This window comes from Condylura cristata, unplaced genomic scaffold (assembly GCF_000260355.1).
Source record: "Condylura cristata isolate star-nosed mole 26May11 unplaced genomic scaffold, ConCri1.0 scaffold00032, whole genome shotgun sequence".
NCBI lineage: Eukaryota > Metazoa > Chordata > Mammalia > Eulipotyphla > Talpidae > Condylura > Condylura cristata.
In genome coordinates this window covers 4,872,666-4,891,390 of record NW_004567133.1, presented here as the reverse complement: position 1 = coordinate 4,891,390, position 18,725 = coordinate 4,872,666, and the positions used below count along the sequence as shown (strand labels likewise).

At 45.2% G+C, this 18,725-nt stretch overlaps 1 protein-coding gene across 5 annotated transcripts in view; it reads left to right on the top strand.

The window, feature by feature from the left end:
• Window positions 1-3,092: 3,092 nt before the first annotated feature.
• Window positions 3,093-18,725, top strand: part of SRCAP (Snf2-related CREBBP activator protein) — a 33,436-nt gene continuing 17,803 nt past the window's right edge. For 4 of the 5 annotated variants that reach the window (XM_012731811.1, XM_012731810.1, XM_012731813.1 and 1 more), the window contains exons 1-18: window positions 3,093-3,329; window positions 4,764-4,836; window positions 5,410-5,672; window positions 7,229-7,480; window positions 9,100-9,285; window positions 9,502-9,642; window positions 10,710-10,935; window positions 11,051-11,328; window positions 11,917-12,007; window positions 12,142-12,231; window positions 12,976-13,164; window positions 13,249-13,577; window positions 13,668-13,845; window positions 14,094-14,230; window positions 14,462-14,631; window positions 14,737-14,929; window positions 16,309-16,445; window positions 16,535-16,721. In XM_012731811.1, the coding sequence (XP_012587265.1) occupies window positions 5,619-5,672; window positions 7,229-7,480; window positions 9,100-9,285; window positions 9,502-9,642; window positions 10,710-10,935; window positions 11,051-11,328; window positions 11,917-12,007; window positions 12,142-12,231; window positions 12,976-13,164; window positions 13,249-13,577; window positions 13,668-13,845; window positions 14,094-14,230; window positions 14,462-14,631; window positions 14,737-14,929; window positions 16,309-16,445; window positions 16,535-16,721 (2,838 nt within the window). In that variant the 5' untranslated portion in view covers window positions 3,093-3,329; window positions 4,764-4,836; window positions 5,410-5,618. The remainder of the gene's footprint in view (window positions 3,330-4,763; window positions 4,837-5,409; window positions 5,673-7,228; window positions 7,481-9,099; window positions 9,286-9,501; window positions 9,643-10,709; window positions 10,936-11,050; window positions 11,329-11,916; window positions 12,008-12,141; window positions 12,232-12,975; window positions 13,165-13,248; window positions 13,578-13,667; window positions 13,846-14,093; window positions 14,231-14,461; window positions 14,632-14,736; window positions 14,930-16,308; window positions 16,446-16,534; window positions 16,722-18,725) is intronic. The other variant, XM_004691978.2, reaches the window with a different exon arrangement.

The following is an 18,725-nucleotide window of genomic DNA, read 5'->3' as shown; positions in this document are numbered from 1 at the left end:
TTTAAAAACATTTATTTATTGGCCCTCCCTGGTGGCACAGTGGTTAAAGAACAGCACTGAGAAACTAAAGCCACTTCCGCGTGAGTTCGATTCCCGCCTGCCCCAGAGGTGACCACATGGCGTGGCAGACCTCTCCTGGCCCGCCCGCTGCTCCCCTCAGCAGTGTACTTCATCCATCTGCCTGTTCTGCTCCCCACTCTGTCTCTGGTGAAGCCTCTCACCGTCCCTGAGCCTCTGGCCTGTATCCCAGTTCTGTATGTACAAATAAATAAATCTTTAAAAAAAATTAAAAATAATAAAAAAGATTTATTTATTTATGCTTGCAGAACTGGGGTACAGGCCAGGGATACAGGGACGGTGAAAGGATTCACCAGAGACAGAGTGGGGAGCAGAACAGGCAGATGGATGAAGTACACTGCTGAGGGGAGCAGTGGGCTTGTCAGGAGGGGTCTGCTGCACCTTCTGGGTCAGCTCCCTGGGCGGGGATGGAACTCATGCTGAAGCGGCTGTGGCTAGCTTTGCAGTGCTGTGCCTTAACCCATTGCACTACCAGGGATGACCATAAAATTATTTTAAATTATAAAATACAAACAAAATTCTATGGTTGTTGTAAAACATACAAATTCTAAGTGCACGATTCAGTGAATGTTTACATCTGTGTACAGCTATAGATACAATTTCTTTCAGATCAAGATATAGAACAAGGGTCAGCAAACATTCCTTGTAAAGTGCCAGAGAGAGAATACTTTAAGCTGTGTTATTTCTGTTGTTCTAACATGAAAACAGCCACAGATGATATATAAATGAATGGCCAGAGTTGAGTTCCAATTAACCTTTAGTTATGGACACTGAAATTTGAAATACATATAATTTTCACAAACCACAAAATGTTATTTTTCTACTGATTTTGCCTTAGCCATTTGAAAATGTAAAAGCCAGACAATTGGGCCCTCCCTGGTGGTGCAGCAGGTTAAAGTACAGCTCTGCAAAGCTGGCCTCAGCCGCCTCAGCTTGTTTGATCCCTGCCCCGGAGGTGACCCACATGGCACAGCAGACCTCTCCTGTCTCGCCTGCTCCCCTCAGCAGTGCACTTCCTTGATCTGCGTATTCTGCTCCCCATTCTGACTCTGGTGAATCATATCGCCATCTCTGTGTCTCTGACCTGTACCCCAGTTCTGTATGCATAAATAATCTTAAAAAAAAAAAGAGTTTGTGGGCTGTACAGGAGGTGGGTGACACTTGCTCTGTGGGCCATAGTTTAGCAACCTCTAACATACATTTATCCCTTTTCTGACTTTTTCCAATCAAAACCCTTCTCCTCTAGGGGTTCTGATTTTTATCATCAATTCTGCCTGCTTTATATACATGGAATCATATGTATATACTCCTATGTCTGGCTTCTTAGCGCAGTGCAACATAATCTCTGTTTTGGTCAGAGTACATATTTTGGTTCATTTATGTGAACTAAATTGCCATGGGGGGGTTTCTTAAATGGTAGAGCATTATGATCTGATTTCTGTGACAAAGTTGCTCTGCTCATGTGGAGAATGGAGTTGACCAACCTGTCAAAGGTGATCACCTGGGAGTTGTGTCCTTTGGGTTGAATTTTGAAGGAAGAATAGTTGAAAAAGAATGAAAAGACTTATGGTAAGGCTGAAAGATGGGAGAGCTCTTAGAAACTCAGTATGGTTTTATTGTGGGGTATCTGAAATATGTTTTAGTCTGAAAAACAACAACACAACTTTGGACTAGGCTTAAATGGATGGACATTCAGCGCACATTCTGTCTGTGCACTTCCAAATGCCTGGAGGCTCCATCATAGGACAGAGGTAGTGAATTGGCAGTTTGTGGGGGCTAAATCTCATTCTTACATATATTTTTTAAAAAAGATTTATATATTTATGCATACAAGAATTGGAGTACAGGCCAGAGATGCGTGTGGAGAAGAGGATTCACCAGAGACAGAGTGGGGAGCAGAACTGGCCGATTGACTGAAACATACTGCTGAGGAGAGCAGTGGGTGGGTCAGGAGAGGTCTGCTGTGCCATGTGGGTCACCCCCCTGGCCGGGGATCCAACTGGTGCTGCAGTGGCTGAGATAGTTTCATCGTGCTGTGTTTTAACACGTTGGGCCACCAGGGAGGGCCCTCATTTATGTATTTTGGCCCACATTCCTGTATGGTGAGCACTTGCATATTAGTTTCAACAGTGGATGTTCCTTTGGGACAGAGATTATGGCCTCCTGTGATCATATTCCTTACCTATCCCTTTTTGCTTTATTTACTACCTTACTGGCTCTTTTAGATTTTCAACTACTGGCTTTTGGGTAAGAAAAACAGGGCTTTCAAATACCAGAGAGGGAATGATTAACTCTGGGTAGAACCGGTAAGAGGCAAAACTGTATGAAGAGTAGCTAAAAGAGAGCTTTGTCAGGACTTTCTAACCTGGGTTCCCCAGGTGGGCTTCAGGCTCTGCGGCTGGTTAATCTATGTGCATAAATTCATATATAAAATAGAATATTATTGGGATTAAAAGATAAATAGAGCACAAAGTGGCCTAAGTAAAGGATAGCTGTTATTATTATTCTGTTCTCAGATGAGAGCATCAGATTCTCAAAGGGGTTCTTAGTGTAGAAAGTCGTTAAACAAATCGCAAAGGTGCTATTGGGAATACCACCCTTGTGTAAAGCTCCACACAAATGGACTGCAGCGGGAATTTAGAAGCCCATTCACATATTTTTGCTAACTTACTCAAAGTACCTGACAAATTGCTTCAGCTCTCTATGTGATCTATAAAAAAAGGCAGGCGGGAGGTGGGGCGCAACGGTCAGAATTGGCAGCCGCAATGCAGCTCCACTAGCAGCTTCTATGGTGGAAAGCAGGGACGCTCTGCTTAGGGAGAAACTCAGAACCTCCAGGTAACTACATTTCCCAGCTTGCTTTGCGCTTCGGGCAGCGCCCTACGCTAGCACGCGAGCCTCTCCGTTCCCCCAGCTTCCAGTTACTGTCTCTCGCGAGAAGACGGGCCGCGCCGGAGGTAGCGATAGAGAGCTGTGGTGGTGGTAGTGGTGGTGGTGGTGGTGGCGGCCGAGACGGCGGCGGCCATTTTGGTGAGGCCTTGGAAGCGGCAGTTCGCTGGGAGTAGCGTCTCCCATTTTTTCCTACCCACCGCCCGCATCTCTGTGTCGTGAGAGGAGGTAGTGGAAGCAAGGCGGTGGCAGTAGCCGCGGGCCCCAGGGGAATTTAAAGGCCGCGAAGGCGGCGGCCAAGAGGGGGCCCTCCCCCCCTCCTCTGAGGGAGGGGGGTGGTGCGCACGCCCCCGAGGACGCAGGTAAGGAGAGGGAGACAAGATGGCGGACGCCCCACAGTTCCCCCTCCCCTGACGGGTGATTGCGCGCGCATCTTTCCGCCACCGCCTCCCCTCCCACCTTCCCGGAGTGCTGCGCGCGCACCTTCGGCCGGGGCCCCGGGGCCGGTGCGCGAGGCTGTCGGCGCGCACCCATAGAGACAGGCTGAGGGGGGCCAGGCCGGTCGGCACTGGGCCCGGGCGCGTCTCCTTTCCCAGCTTTCCCGTCTGCGCACGCGTGCCTGAGCGAGCGAGCGAGCCCTGAGAGGACGGACCCAGGTGCGCTCCTGCCCGCCCACCAACCCCAGCCCCCCCCTCAGGGGCGCGCGGGAAGAGGAAGGGGGGCGTGGGGACGAGCGGTCGGGGCGCGCGCCCACCATAGCCAGTCAGGGACCAGGACCTGGCGGCACGAACCCTTCCTTAGCTCAGCCTTTTGCGGTCCGGTTTTGGGGGGGGGGCGCTCCTGGACGGTCGGGAATGAGAGACTTCCCAGCCCTGCGACCCTTGTGTGCGTGGGTTTGGGTTCTGGCGGGAGCCCCCGGGCGGTGCGCGCAGCCGGCGCTCTCTGCCGCCAGCCGCGCACGCGCCGACCCCTCCCCCAGTCGGTCGCGCACGTTGGGTGGGGTGGGAGTCAAGGAGGGGGCGGGGCTATCTTAGGACTAGTGGCAACTTGGGGCAGAGGTCAGGGGTCACGATGGGTCAATCTTCCGGGAGAGTTTGGGAGCCTGCAGTGAAGCCTGGGGTCAAGAGTTCAAGCCTCTTGGATTCTGGTTAGCGCTGGTCCTGTGAATCTGCTCTGGCGGAGGGAGTGAATCAAAGGCAGCACATTGGTTAAGGAATTTCCTTAAACACTGGGGAAACACTTCCGGGCCTTGTGTGGGTTTGCTCTGCCAGTTTCCGGGGCATGGTTCTTCGCTTCGCGACCTCCCTTGCATCGAACTGCCTCTCTAGTTTCTCCTGTTGTGGTCCTTGTGTTTGGGAGAGTGTCTCCTAGCACAGGTACGAGCGTGGATTCTCCTGTGATTTTATTCAGCACACCAGAAAGAACATGCAGCTAGCACCTCTTTGAGCTTCTGGATATCACTTTTTTTGCTTGTTTTTTACACTTTTAACTTTTTAATTTTTGCTATACTTCTCTGCTGCTCCCCTAGCCAGAATCTTAGGTCTCTAGGGAATTCTGTTTTCACAAAACATGGTTTGTTTTCATTTTGCCAAAATGTGAGATTTGCTCCCTATAGCTTTCTTCTTTTCAGGTTTTGAACTGACTTAAGTACTGGGTTCATAGGGTAGATGTGAAGATTATAGAACCTATTGAGTAAGTAAGTAAGTAAGTAACCTCAAAAACTGGTGTAAAGAAGGCTTTGATGGATGTTGGTAAATGTAGATTGGTTCCTCACTGCTGTTTTCCTCCCTTTTTAGGAGTATTACCCTCAATACGGCGGCACCGTGGAAGTACAGACTTTCACAGGGGGTGTGGTCTCACCTCACACAGGTGAGGGTTCAGATGCCATTTTGTATACTGGTGCTAAAGGGAGTGATATTTGAGATAATCAGCGAAATGACAGATCAGTACTTGAGCTTTGCTGTCACAGTGCAACAGTAGAACTACACTATGAATGGGGAAAGATCTGATCACCTTGGCTCTCCCAAGGAGAGTAGCAGGTTCTCCGTGCTTGTGGCATTACCCTCCTTAGGTTTAACTTTTGTTGCTTCCTTTGTCCTTCCTTATGCAAGTCATTTGGTCACAGTGTCTAGATTTCTTAAGTTATAGAATAAAGACATTATTAGAGTGTAAGCATTCTTAAGCTTAGTGGTCTTTTCTGTGTGGTTCTATCCTTGGTGTGTAAAAGGAGTTAAATAAACATTTTTTGTGGCCTAAAAAGTACTTGGTTCATAGGGTAGACGTGAGGATTATAGAAACTATCAAGTAAGTATTTAGTAAAGTATCTGACACCTTGAAGATGTTCAAGAAATGTAGGCTGTAATATCTGTGTTTATTCTCTAGTGTTATTCCTGGCTTAAAAAAAGATGCTTTGTAAGTTCCCATTTCTACTCTTTATTTTAGGTGCTCCAGAGGCCGGTGGACCTGAGCGGAGACTGGGACGCCCTAGTGGGCCCCGGGCCCTGGAAGGCGGGTCCCGGTGGCCGGTGGCCCAGAATGAGGCCAGCTCCCAGCATGCCCTGCAGCCGGACGCCAGCCCCTCGGCCAGCAGTAGTGGTGACAACGATCCAGTCATTCTTCAGGCGTCCAAAGAGGAGCCTGGGAGAGGGACCATGCAGAGCAGCCCCTCTCCTGTTCACCCTCAGCTCCCAATCCTGCAGACACAGGTTTGATTTGTGCTTTGCTTCTTTTTTTTTTTTTTTTTTTTTTTAAGTTAACTCTGAAGTTGGAGGAGAAATGTATCAAAGCTTAGACACATTTTCATCATCCTGGCCACTTAGTTAGCTAAGTTTGGACAATCTTTGGTGTTCAGGTGGATTGTCAGGCCTGTTGAATACTCTTCTACTTGACATTATGGTAAAGAGCTCTAAGAGTGTGGGAATTCCTCCTTACTTGAAAAAAGTTGAATTAGAGGTTGGAAATAGAGGTGGGACAGTATGCCTATGAGATTGCTTTGAAAATAATTCTTTGTACTAAACAAGGTGAATGTTATGGGTGGTTTGTAATAGTCATTTTTAAAAAAATTTTTTTTTTTTTTTTGTAGAAGAATTCGGGGGTATAGGGCAGAGGTTCTAGGGTGAGAGGATTTACCAGAAACAGAGTGGAGAGCAGAATGGGCAGATCTGCTGAAATACACTGCTAAGGGGAGCAATGGGTGAGACAGGAGAGGTCTACTGCACCGCATGTGGGTCAGCTCCCTGGCTGGGGATCCAACTCAGGCTTAGTGGTAATAGTGCTGTGATTGAACCCTTAGACAACCTGAAAGGCCCCTGTAGTAGTCACTTTTCTCATACCAAGTTGGTGCAGGGAATGACATTTGATCCCAAACATCGAGGCTTGCATGCAATAGGCTTTTAATGGTTTGGGGATTTGAAGTTAAAATTTTCTCAAGCAGCTGGAGAAATTTGTGACAGTCTTTTTCATTTGAGGTTCAGTGGCACATGGTGAGACATGTTAGAAAAATTTCATGACTTTCCTTATTATCTGTATTTAAGTAGGATTAAGTTCTCAGTTTTTTTAAAGATTTATTTTTACGTAGAAGAATTGGGATATGTAGGCCATTGGTGCAGGGGTGTGTGTGTGTGTGTGGGGGGGTGTATGTTTGAGAGGATTCACCAGAGACAGAGTGGGGAGCAGAACAGGTGGATTTACTGAAATACACTGCTGAGGGGAGCAGCAGGTGAGACAGGAGAGGTCTGCTGTGCCGCATGTGGGTCAACTTTTGCTGGGATCAAGCTCAGTAGCACTGATAGTGCTGAGACTTAACCCCTAGGTTACGAGGGAGGTCCTGTTCTCAACTTCTTAACTCACCCAGTGAAGGAAACTACAAAAATTCACAGTAAACATTGAACAGAGATACAGGGTTTTTGTTTGCCTTTTGCATGTGTTAGTATCTTATTTATTTGCATTGATTGAATTTGCCATATTTGTTGTGAAAAAGAGGGAGTTGTTATGTGAGTTAAGTCATTGAGATTCTGAAATGATTGTGAAATTTTGGAATCATAGGCTGTGGTGGTTGTCTTGTATTTGGGAACTGTAAATGTTACTGCCACATCTTTCAGTTGGTTCTGTCCTCTTGAGTACCTTAAAAAATCTTATCACAAATGTATGGGTTTATGAAAGTGAGATATGTTACAGTTTCTTTTAAAGACAGTGAAGTAATATACTTAAAACTTTGGTACAATGCTAAGCATGTATTTTACTGTCTTCCTCCCTTTTCTAGATGGTGTCGGACGGCATGACAGGCAGCAATCCTGTGTCCCCTGCCTCGTCCAGTTCCCCATCCTCTAGTGGGGCAGGTGGCATCTCCCCCCAGCATATTGCTCAAGATTCTTCTCTGGATGGACCTCCAGGGCCCCCAGATGGTGCCACAGTGCCCCTGGAGGGGCTCAGCTTACCCCAAGCTGCTGACCTGGCTAACAAGGGCCCAAAGTGGGAGAAGAGCCATGCTGAGATTGCAGAACAGGCCAAGCATGTATGTACTGGGAAGGCCCATGAGGATTTTTCTCTGAATTCTTATGCCTCATGGGTAGTTGACATTTTTTTCCTTGTGGATTTAGCATAGAGGCCCTGATGATCTTGAGCAACTAGCTTGAATTTTTAAAATTATAGTAGTTTTTTTTTACATTATTTTGTGCCTTTTTCCATCTCAGCTGCAATCCCCGGGGACTTCCCATCACCATTTCACCATAGTCCCATGCACACCCTGCCCTCCCCAATTTTTTATCCCATTTCCCACCCACACCCATAAAATGTCTCTGGTATATAGTTCATCATCATCATCATTATTATTATGTTCCCCTGGTCCTTTATGCTCCTGCTATGAGTGAACCTTCCAGTGTTTTTCTTTCTGGCTTATTTCACTAACCATGATCCCTTCCAGCTCCATCCATGTTGCTGCAAAAGGCATGAGTTTAACTTTTTGATTGCTGAGTAATGTTTCTTTGTGTCTAATCTAGTCATCTACTTTTGGGCATTTGGGTTGAGTCCATGTCTTCCCTATGCAACTAGCTTGAATTTTGAACCTTGTTTCCTTCTTTATAAATTAGAGATGGCGTGTCTTATAGTCAATAGATTATTATGTTTAAATTAAAGGAGAAGATCGACATGAAAGTACTTTGTAAACTGGAGGCTCTTAACATTTACTGGTTTCTACTTCTCATTTCTATCTTGTAGCCTCTGTTACACATGTCCAGTGGTAAGTGTGGACTTTAGACCAGCAGCATCAGGAAATGCAAAATCTTGGTATCCCTTTCCACCTAGCCATTCTGATTTTAAAAAGCACTTCAGATGATTCTGTAGTATGCTAGAGCTGTTTGTTTACTACCCATCAGCTAATTTAGTTTTCTGTCTCATCTCTGGTTGGTCTTTCCTGTGATTAATTTTTTTACAGGAGAGGGACAGGGTAATGAGAGTAGTTGTCCTGAATTTTAAAGTTACCTTTTTAAAGTAAAAAACAATTTCAAATGCATTGTTTTTTTTCTTATAAAATATAATCAGTGTAGAAACATTTTTTTGGTGACTCTAGCCACAATTAACCTTTCTGTGTATAACTTCAGTATTTTCAACAGGAAACAGACATAGTTTTGTAGAAATAGTGTATTTGAAAAGCAGAAACAGGATTGTGTAAATTGGGTATTATAGCATATTCTGAATATGAACATACTCTTGAGTGAATAGAATGCTGCAATGATAAAGAACCCTTGTTAGAATCAGTAAGGAAGCACAATCTCCCTAGTTCTCCAGGAAGCTTTCTTTGGAATACATTTTCCCAAGTCTTGCCTATACTCTTGGGGCATAGAGGTTGTGTGAAATTTTAAATGTAAAAAACATGAAATTTGGTTGAGTTACTAGATCTACTTTTAATCCTAGCTTTTACTACTTCCTGGCTCACAAGTAAATCACTTAATCTCTGTATCTTTTTCTTTTTACTCAACCAAAAGCATGCAGTACTTATTTATGGGATTGGGACATGGATTTAAGACAAATATAAATCACTCAGTGCAGACAGATCTTATACATCGTCGGTGCACAGGAATTTGGCTATGGCCATGAGGTAGAACAGTAATTTGATTGACCTAGCTCTCTTATTAGGAGGCTGAGATTGAGACTCGTATTGCCGAGTTGCGGAAGGAGGGTTTCTGGTCACTGAAAAGGCTGCCTAAAGTGCCAGAGCCTCCCCGCCCTAAAGGCCACTGGGACTATCTGTGTGAGGAGATGCAGTGGCTCTCTGCTGACTTCGCTCAGGAACGCCGTTGGAAGCGAGGTGTTGCCCGTAAGGTAGGTTGTCAGCTCGGCTCACCTTCCTGTTTCTGTTTCAGGTTTGCTTTTCCCTGATGGATGGGTTGGTTAGAAGGAAACCAAATAAAAGAGTGTAAAGTCTTAAGAGGCAATCTGACTTGCAAGATTCTTGGTCTTGAGTATTTTCTTTGCTTTTAGGGAGGAAGTAGGTATCTGACTTTGGGGTGTTTTCTTGTTGCTTCCTCATTCTCACAGGTGGTGCGCATGGTGATCAGACACCACGAGGAGCAACGGCAGAAAGAGGAACGTGCACGGAGGGAGGAGCAGGCCAAACTGCGTCGAATTGCCTCTACAATGGCTAAGGATGTCAGGCAGTTCTGGAGCAATGTGGAGAAGGTAGCTGTTAGGGACTGGGAAGGGAGTGTGAATGGGGTTGGATTGGTGTGGATATCATGGTAAAAGAAAGATCAGAACTTCTTAAGGAAGTGACTGCTATAACTTGAAGCAACGCTAATGATGTTTCTTTTGTGCATTTGGCCTTTCTGGCATTAAGGGCTACGATAAGATAGAAGTACGGTGGAAAATTATTTCCCCTCCTTTTTAAAAGAACTTTTTTTTTTTTAAGATTTATTAATTAAAAAAAGAATTATTTTTTTATGTATACAAGAACTGGGGTGTAAGCCAAAGGTGTGTGTATGGTGAGGGGGTAGGTGAGAGGATTCACTGGAGGCAGAGTGGGGAGCAGAACAGGCAGATCTGCTGAAGTACACTGCTGAGGGGAGCAGCAGGTGAGACAGTAGGAGTCTGCTGGGCCATGTGGGCTAGCCTCCCTGGCCTGGACCAAACTGTGCTGCAGTGGCTGGCCATTGTTTGATAATGTTGAGACTTTAACCCCTCACCACCAGGGAGACCCAGGCCTTTTTGAGGATTGTTAACTGGACTTGACACCACTACCCCCTAGTTCTTCTGTCCTTTGCAGTATATTTAGCATGTTTTTTAAAGATATATCTGTCACTTATATGCTAAAATACCATCAGAATTCTCACTAAACTGTTCCCTTTATATTAAGTTGTAATAGTTTATTAATACCACCTGCTTTCTTTCTGTATCTCAGTCTTGCCTTCTATCAGTTTGTTCTCTTTTCTACTTTGAGCATTCTTTTGTACATTCCTGGCTATTTACCTATGTTTCTGCTTTTGCAAATTCTTTTTTCCTTGTTTCCACTTAGAGGACACCTACTTAGCCTTTAAGCTTAAGCTCCAGGTATATTTGTAAATCTTTCCTTGCTGCTTGAGGCTAAGTTGACTCTTCTCTCCCTTGTACTCTCTTTGTGTTTTCTTCAGAAGCACCCTTAAAAAGGCCAGCCCAAGGCTGCATAGATGAGTTTTCCATAAATGTAGGGCAAATGAGTACCTGAATAAAAAGATTATCTTGGTGATCCATCCATTTCATGCTTGTGTCAGGTGGTGCAGTTCAAACAACAGTCCCGACTCGAGGAAAAGCGCAAAAAAGCTCTGGATCTGCATCTGGACTTCATTGTGGGGCAAACCGAAAAGTACTCAGACCTTCTGTCGCAGAGCCTCAACCAGCCTTTAGCAAGTTCCAGCAAAGCTGGCTCCTCCCCTTGCCTTGGCTCTTCCTCAGCTGCCTCTAGTCCTCCACCCCCTGTTTCTCGGCTAGATGATGAAGGTGTGTGTTCTCTTTGGCTCTGTTACTCTTCCTCATGTACCCTTTCCAGAGCTGAAAACCCACCCTGTGGCTTGCAGGGCCCCGTGGACTTTGTGACCTTGTTCTCCTGCTATAGATGGGGACTTCCAACCCCAGGAGGAGGAGGAGGAGGATGATGAGGAGACGATTGAGGTTGAAGAACAACAGGAAGGAAATGATGCAGAGACCCAGAGGCGTGAGATTGAGCTGCTTCGACGTGAGGGAGAATTGCCACTAGAAGAGCTGCTCCGTTCTCTCCCCCCTCAGCTGCTAGGAGGGCCTTCCAGCCCCTCAAGGAGCCCCTCATCTCGTGACAGTGATACCCGAGATGGACCTGAAGAAGGTGGTGAAGAGGAGCCTTCTCAGATGTTGAAGGTATGAGCAAAAGGGGTGGAGGGAGGACTCAGATTGGGAGTAGAGGACTGAGTTCAAGGACTGAGTTGTGGTCTGTAAAGTTGTTTTTAGTAGTTTTTCCTGGTAAGTGGTAATTAGACTCTTACTTGGGAATGGGTAATGAAGAATCTGAGTTTGGGGTAAGTTGCACTGGAAGTGGATAATGTTTGTGATGCTGTAGTGGGAGGATGAAAAAATACTGTGGCCCTTCTCATTGTATGAATGGGTCTCTCAATGATTTGAAGGTTTAGAGCTGGGATGGTAATCTGAATGTAGTGTCTTTGGGACCTTGTTCATATGAGTGCATGGAAACAATGTTTTTTGTTAGGGGGGAGGGTTGTTTCCTGTATTTCTTTATCTAGCACTTTCACAGGTCCTTCCCCAGGCAGTGGGGCCAGGATTTGGTAGCTGGTGCTAAGAGAAAAATCCTTGATTACATCCTTGCCCTGATACTGTGCCAGTGGCAGCTGTCAATCAATGAGACAGACTGTTCTTTGATGTTATTCAACATGACGACTTTCTGCTGCCCTCTAACCAGTGGCCTGCTCCCTTTCACCTTTTGCCTTGCAGGTAAAAGCACCACCTTCTGTCACACAGCGCAACAAACAGCATTGGCATCCAGATGAGGATGATGAAGAGTTTACTGCCAATGAGGATGAAGGTCAGGTTGTTTCCTAGCCTGTCTCCCCTTACCTTTTCAGTTGTCCAATTCTGATGTTTTGGACTTTCTCACCTCTTAATACTTGTGTTGTATCTTCTGTCTCCCTATTCATCCTGCTTTATTCTCTTTCCTAGCGGAGGATGAAGAGGATACCATAGCAGCTGAGGAGCAGTTAGAAGGAGAGGTAGATCATGCCATGGAGCTGAGCGAGTTGGCTCGAGAAGGTGACAATCCGCTGAGAGCATTCACTTATGTCGTCTTTGTGTAGAGTGCTAGGGATAATGGGATGAATAAAAAACACTTATATCATCTCTGGAGAAACTCCAGGACTGGACCAGTGAGCCAAGAGGTTTATATGAATAATTATGTCAAAATGTGATGAGTGGTTATGATGGAAATTTAAAGTGACATGAGAACTCAGTGGAGAGAACTACTACTGTGAAAGAAAGTTGGCACTACGTGGTCAGGTTACAACCTGACCTTCATCCTCTTTGGCAGAACTATTACTGTGAAAGAAAGTTCAGGCTTGACCTGACCTTTTTAAAAAGATTTTATTTTTATTTATGCATACAAGAGCTGGGGTGGAGGTTGGGGTGGTGAGAGAAAGTGGGGAAGCAGAACAGGTGGATCAATTGAAATACAATGCTGAGAGGTGCAGCTGGTGAGACAGGAAAGGTCTGCTGCACCATGTGGGTTATCTCCCTGGCCGGGGATCAAACTCATGGTGCAGTGGCTGTCAATCCCACCAGGGAGTCCCTGATCTGAACTTTAAAGGGAGATTTATCAGATTGGTAATAATCCTTTCCAGCACAAGGCAGCACTAACCCAGGTTGTGGGGCTTGATTTTGTAGCTGATACTGATAATAAACTATCAGTTACACAGGACCTGAGACGAATTGGCTTGGCTCAGATGTCCCCTTCTCTCTTCTGCTCATAGCAACCAAAAGCTTACCCTTTTTTTGTTCCAGGTGAATTGTCTGTGGAGGAGCTACTCCAGCAATATGCAGGAGCCTATGCTTCTGATGCCTCTGCCCCAGAATCTGTAAGTAGTGAAGAGGAAGATGAAGATGAGGCTGACAGTTCTGACAGTGAACCAGAGGGTGTCACAGAAGCTGAAGAGGCCCCACAAGAGGATAGTAGCAGTCAGTCAGGTGAAGGTGTGATCATAAGGGAAGAGCTGTGGAGGACAGGCACTGGAGCAGCAGAAATGGTGAGCACTAAATCTTGGTCTTGTGATTTAGATTCCGCTGGGGAGCAGAGTGAGGATGATGATGATGAACATTCAGAGGAGGAAGAAACAAGTGGGAGTTCAGAATCAGAGGAATCGGAGTCTGAGGAATCTGAGGAGTCTCAGTCACAGAGCCAAGCAGATGAGGAAGAGGAGGAAGATGATGACTTTGGGGTGGAGTACTTGCTTGCCCGGGACGAAGAACAGAGTGAGGCAGATGGGGGCAGTGGTCCTCCCACCCCAGGACCCACCACCACTCTCGGCCCTAAGAAAGAAATCACTGATATTGCTGCAGCTGCTGAAAGTCTCCAGCCCAAGGGTTATACCTTGGCTACTACCCAGGTATCGCTAGGCCCCAACTTAGGCTTGCTTCTTATATCGAGACTTTCCTGTTTTTCAGTGACAAATGTTTCAATTCCACTTTTCTGTTAGGTGAAGACGCCCATTCCTTTGCTCCTCCGAGGCCAGCTCCGGGAGTACCAACACATTGGGCTGGACTGGCTGGTTACTATGTATGAGAAGAAGCTTAATGGTATTCTTGCTGATGAGATGGGACTGGGCAAGACGATCCAGACCATCTCCCTGCTTGCCCACTTGGCTTGTGAGAAAGGTAACTAACACAGGGCCCCTTCCTCTTTTGCTCCTGTAATCAACTCTGTGGGAAGCTGTAGGATGGTGAAACACTCTTGCTGTTACTAGATATATTGATGCTGGTCAGTAGTTGTATAGAAAGGCCAGTTGTAGGTGCTAGCATTTTTAGGATGGCCCATTAGAATGGAGCGATCAGTGTTATACCTGAACAAACAGAACCCCAAAGTTGGTATTTCCTTACCGTTTCTCATTTTTTTTGCTATACAGGTAACTGGGGTCCCCATTTGATCATTGTCCCCACCAGTGTGATGTTGAATTGGGAGATGGAGCTGAAACGTTGGTGCCCCAGCTTTAAAATCCTCACTTACTATGGAGCACAGAAAGAGAGGAAGCTCAAGCGGCAGGTTTGCTCCTTCCAGTGATCACTCTCATGCCACCTTCCTCCTATGATGTCTTCTTTCCTTTTATTCCTTAATCTTTAATGAATTCTTTTCCCATATTTGTTGCTCCCGTCTACTTTTATGAATTCTTTTCTCCCAAACTTATTTGTATTTATTGAGGACCTTAGCACATTATTCCTTTGCCTTTTCTTTGCTTCTCACCCCATTTTCTGCTGCTTTCTTTTGATATCTCAGGGCTGGACCAAGCCTAATGCCTTCCATGTCTGTATCACATCTTACAAGCTGGTGCTGCAGGACCACCAGGCCTTTCGCCGTAAAAACTGGCGCTATCTCATTCTGGATGAAGCGCAGAACATCAAGAACTTCAAGTCACAGCGCTGGCAGTCACTGCTCAACTTCAACAGGTGGAGATGGGCATATGTGGAAGGATTGACTTGGTTTGAGGGGTGGGGCTTGGAAGAATGGGATCTTGCTGACCCTCTTCCCTTTCATTCCTGGTCTCTCTGCAGCCAGAGGCGCCTGCTCCTCACAGGGACGCCCTTGCAGAATAGCCTCATGGAGTTGTGGTCCTTGATGCACTTTTTGATGCCCCATGTCTTCCAGTCTCATCGAGAGTTCAAAGAGTGGTTCTCTAACCCCCTAACTGGCATGATTGAGGGCAGCCAAGAGTACAATGAAGGTCTAGTCAAACGCCTTCATAAGGTAGGTTCTGTAAGTTTATCAGGGCAAGACCAAGAAAATCCTTAGGGAGAAAAAGTCTGCTAGACTGAACTTACCTATTTGTCAAGGTGCAGTGACTGGCCCTTTGCCAAGTTGAGTAATCTCTTCCTGGTCATTTTCTGCTTGCTTTCTTTCACAGTGACATTTCTGTCTATAATCTGATTAGACTCATAACTGTTGATTAGTTTCTAATTGAATTTTTCTTTATTTGTCTCTGTTGGCTTGCCTGAACTCATATTTTTGTGGTTATATGTACCCTTTTTGTCTTTGGTCATGGAATCCTTTGTCTAGCTCTTAAATTTAACATTTTTGCAGTTCGATCTTTACTTTTTTGTCTTCCAATTTATGTATCTCAGTACTCATAATGTTTCAGTTATTCTCTGTGTGATAAAGATCACACAATGGGTGTCCTTAATCCCTTCAGTCTTTATAGACCACTCATCCTATATTTAAATTTTTGTCTTGATGTCTTTAATTGAAAGTTCCTTTTTGAATTCTCAGTTCTGAGCCAAAATCCTGAAGCCTTTTATATTCTAAATGTTCTATACTTTTTTCTTAACTGGCTACTTGAACTAGAAATGGTGAGGTTTTTCTCAACAATTACCTCTTCCTTCCTTTTATCTCCCTTCACTTTTTTTTTTTTTAAAGATTTATTTATTTGTGCATACAGAACTGGGGTACAGGCCAGAGGCTTAGGGGCGGTGAGAGGCTTCACCAGAGACAGAGTGGGGAACAGAACAGGCAGAGCGATGAAGTACACTGCTGAGGGGAGCAGCGGGCGGGTCAGGAGAGGTCTGCCGCGCCATGTGGTCACCTCCGGAGCAGGCGGGAATTGAACTCATGCAGAAGTGGCTTTAGCTTCCCAGTGCTGTGCTTTAACCCACTGCACCACCAGGGAGGGCCTCCCTTCACCTTTTCACATCAGTGTGATGGTTGTCCTATCAGATTTTACCTTCTAAAATTCGACCAGCCATTTTTTTTCAATACTTCTGTCACTGCTACTGTTTTTATTCTCTGCTTTTCTCCTGTATTTACTATAGTAATCTTGTAAATTTGCGGTACTCCTTGAAACATTTAAGTCATCCCTTTTGCATAGTTGGTTGCTCTGCCATAGAGCTTCCTTTTATCGTGTGTGTTATATTATTTTTATGTCTGTGTCCTTTATTAGACAGTAAATTCCTTGTGAGGAAACTGTGTATCTGACTTACCTTTGTATGTTTGATTCCTGCATACTGGCTCCATGCATGTTTACGGATGTGTTTAAGCCAGCAGTCAGTCATCAGGCCTGGAACCCCAGCTAGAGGGGCTGGACTGGGAGTCACTGCCCCCATTCCTGTCAGCCTCCTGTTTAATTCCTTTAGGTTTTGCGGCCTTTTTTGCTCCGTCGAGTTAAGGTGGATGTAGAGAAACAGATGCCTAAAAAATATGAGCATGTTATCCGCTGCCGACTCTCAAAGCGCCAACGCTGTCTGTATGATGACTTCATGGCACAGACCACGTAAGGAAGGACTGAGGGTGGGCCCAGGAATGCTAGTATGGAGCAGAGGTGACTATCAGGATATCCTATTTATTTTTCCTCTCTCCCAGAACTAAGGAGACACTAGCCACAGGCCATTTCATGAGTGTCATCAATATTTTGATGCAGCTGCGAAAAGTCTGCAATCATCCAAACTTGTTTGATCCTCGACCTGTTACCTCTCCCTTCATTACCCCAGGCATCTGCTTCAGCACCGCCTCTTTGGTGCTAAGGGCCACTGATATCCACCCCCTCCAGGTAAGTAACTGGTCCCAGTATTATTTGCGCTGCCCCATTTTATATTTCTTTAGGTTAAAATCTGACCATTTGCATCCTTGTCTCCATTCAGGTTGTATCGTTTACTAGCCATGTGACTTAGGGCAAGTTTATTTTTAGCCTCTAACCCTAGGTTTGCTTACCCTTTAACGCAGGGCATTTTGAGTATATGGTTATATATTATGTACATTCATTTGTGTTTTTCTTTTAAAGATATATTTATTCTTAGATGAGTTAGGGTGTAGGCCAGAGGTGTAGGGGTGTGTGTGTGTGAGAGGATTCACCGGAGACAGAGCGGGGAGCAGAAAAGGGAGATAGGTGAAGTACACTGCTGAGGGCATTAGCGGGTGGGTCAGGAGAGGTCTGCTAACGCCATGTGGGTCACCTCCCTTGCTGGGGATGGGACTTGTGCTACAGTGGCTGTGAATAGCTTCATAGTGCTGAGCCATAACCCCTTGCACCACCAGGGAGCGCCCATACATTCATTTGTTGTATAACTACCACCACTAGCCATCTTTTTTTAATCTTTCCAAATTGAACCTCAGTACCCATTTAATAATTCTTCATTTCCTCCTCCAGCCCTTGGTAGCCATTGTATTTTCTGTCATAAATTGGAGAGTCAGAATTTGTCTTTTGTGATTGGCTTATTTCACATAGCATTATGTCTTCAAGGTTCATTAGTGTTGGCATAATTTCTTAAGTTTTGGTGATATTAATATCGATATACATATGTATATATGCACTTACCCCTTCCACAGCATGGGTTTGACCTGTAATGATCTGTGAGCTCTGCATTCACAAATTCAACTGTGAGTGCAAAACCCATTTATAAGGGTAGACCCTTAGGGATTTGAGCATCTGCAAATTTTGGTGTGGTGGTAGTGGGGGGAATCCTAAAACCAGTCTCCTGCAGAAGCCAAGAGACAACTGTAGTTAATTTGTGGGAAGTCAGAAGTTCTGCACAGATTTTTTTTGACTAGAAGGACTGTGGTATAGGCCAGAGGTGCAGTGGAAGGGGAGGTGGTGAGAGGATTCACTAGAGAGAATGGGGAGTTGACAGAGCGGGAATAGCAGGTGTGTGGGTTAGTTACCCTGGCCAGGGATTGAACTCAAGCTATAGTGGTGATAATGCTGAGACTTAACTCTTAGGCTACCAGGGAAGCCCTACCCAGATTTCTGACTTTGAAATGGTGCCCTAATTCCTACATCATTCAAGGGTTAGCAGTATGCACGTAGTGTGTGTGTATATATGTATGCACATATATACATGTGTGTATACCTGTATATGTATAGGTATATATGTGAATACCATGTTTTGTTTAGCTCTTCATCTGACAATGGATACTTGGGTTGCTTCCACTTTTTGGTGGTTGTGAATAATGCTGCTAAGAATGTGGATATTTAAATATCTGTTCAGGTTCAAATATCTGTTCAGTTGCTTTCAGTTCTGGGTATATCCCAAAAGTGGAATTGCTGGATTATATGGTAATTCTGTGAGGATCTACCTCCCTTACTGTTTCCATAGCAGCTGTAGTATTTTATATCACCACCAGCAATTCATAACGGTTCTAATTTCTCCACATCATTTTCCTGTTTTGAGAATAACTGAGGTGATTTTGCTTTGTATTTCTCTAATGATTAACGATGCTGAGCATCTTAGAAAAATGTCTAGGATCTCTTTGGTGGCCTAGGCATTAAGTATCAGAGCCATCAGCTCTATCACCACTATGGCCTAAGTTCAATCCCTGGCCAAGAAGCTAACCTACATATAGCACAGCAGGCCTCTCCTGTCTCATCCAATGTTCCCCTCAGCAGTGTACTTCAATACATCTGCCTGTTCCGCTCCCCACCCTGTCTCTGGTGAATCCTCTAACTCCCTGTGCTCTGGCCTACACCCCAGATCTATACAAAGATAAAAAAAAAATCTTTTTAAAAATAAAAGAAAAATATCTATTTTAGATCTTTGCTGATTTTCAAACTGAGTTG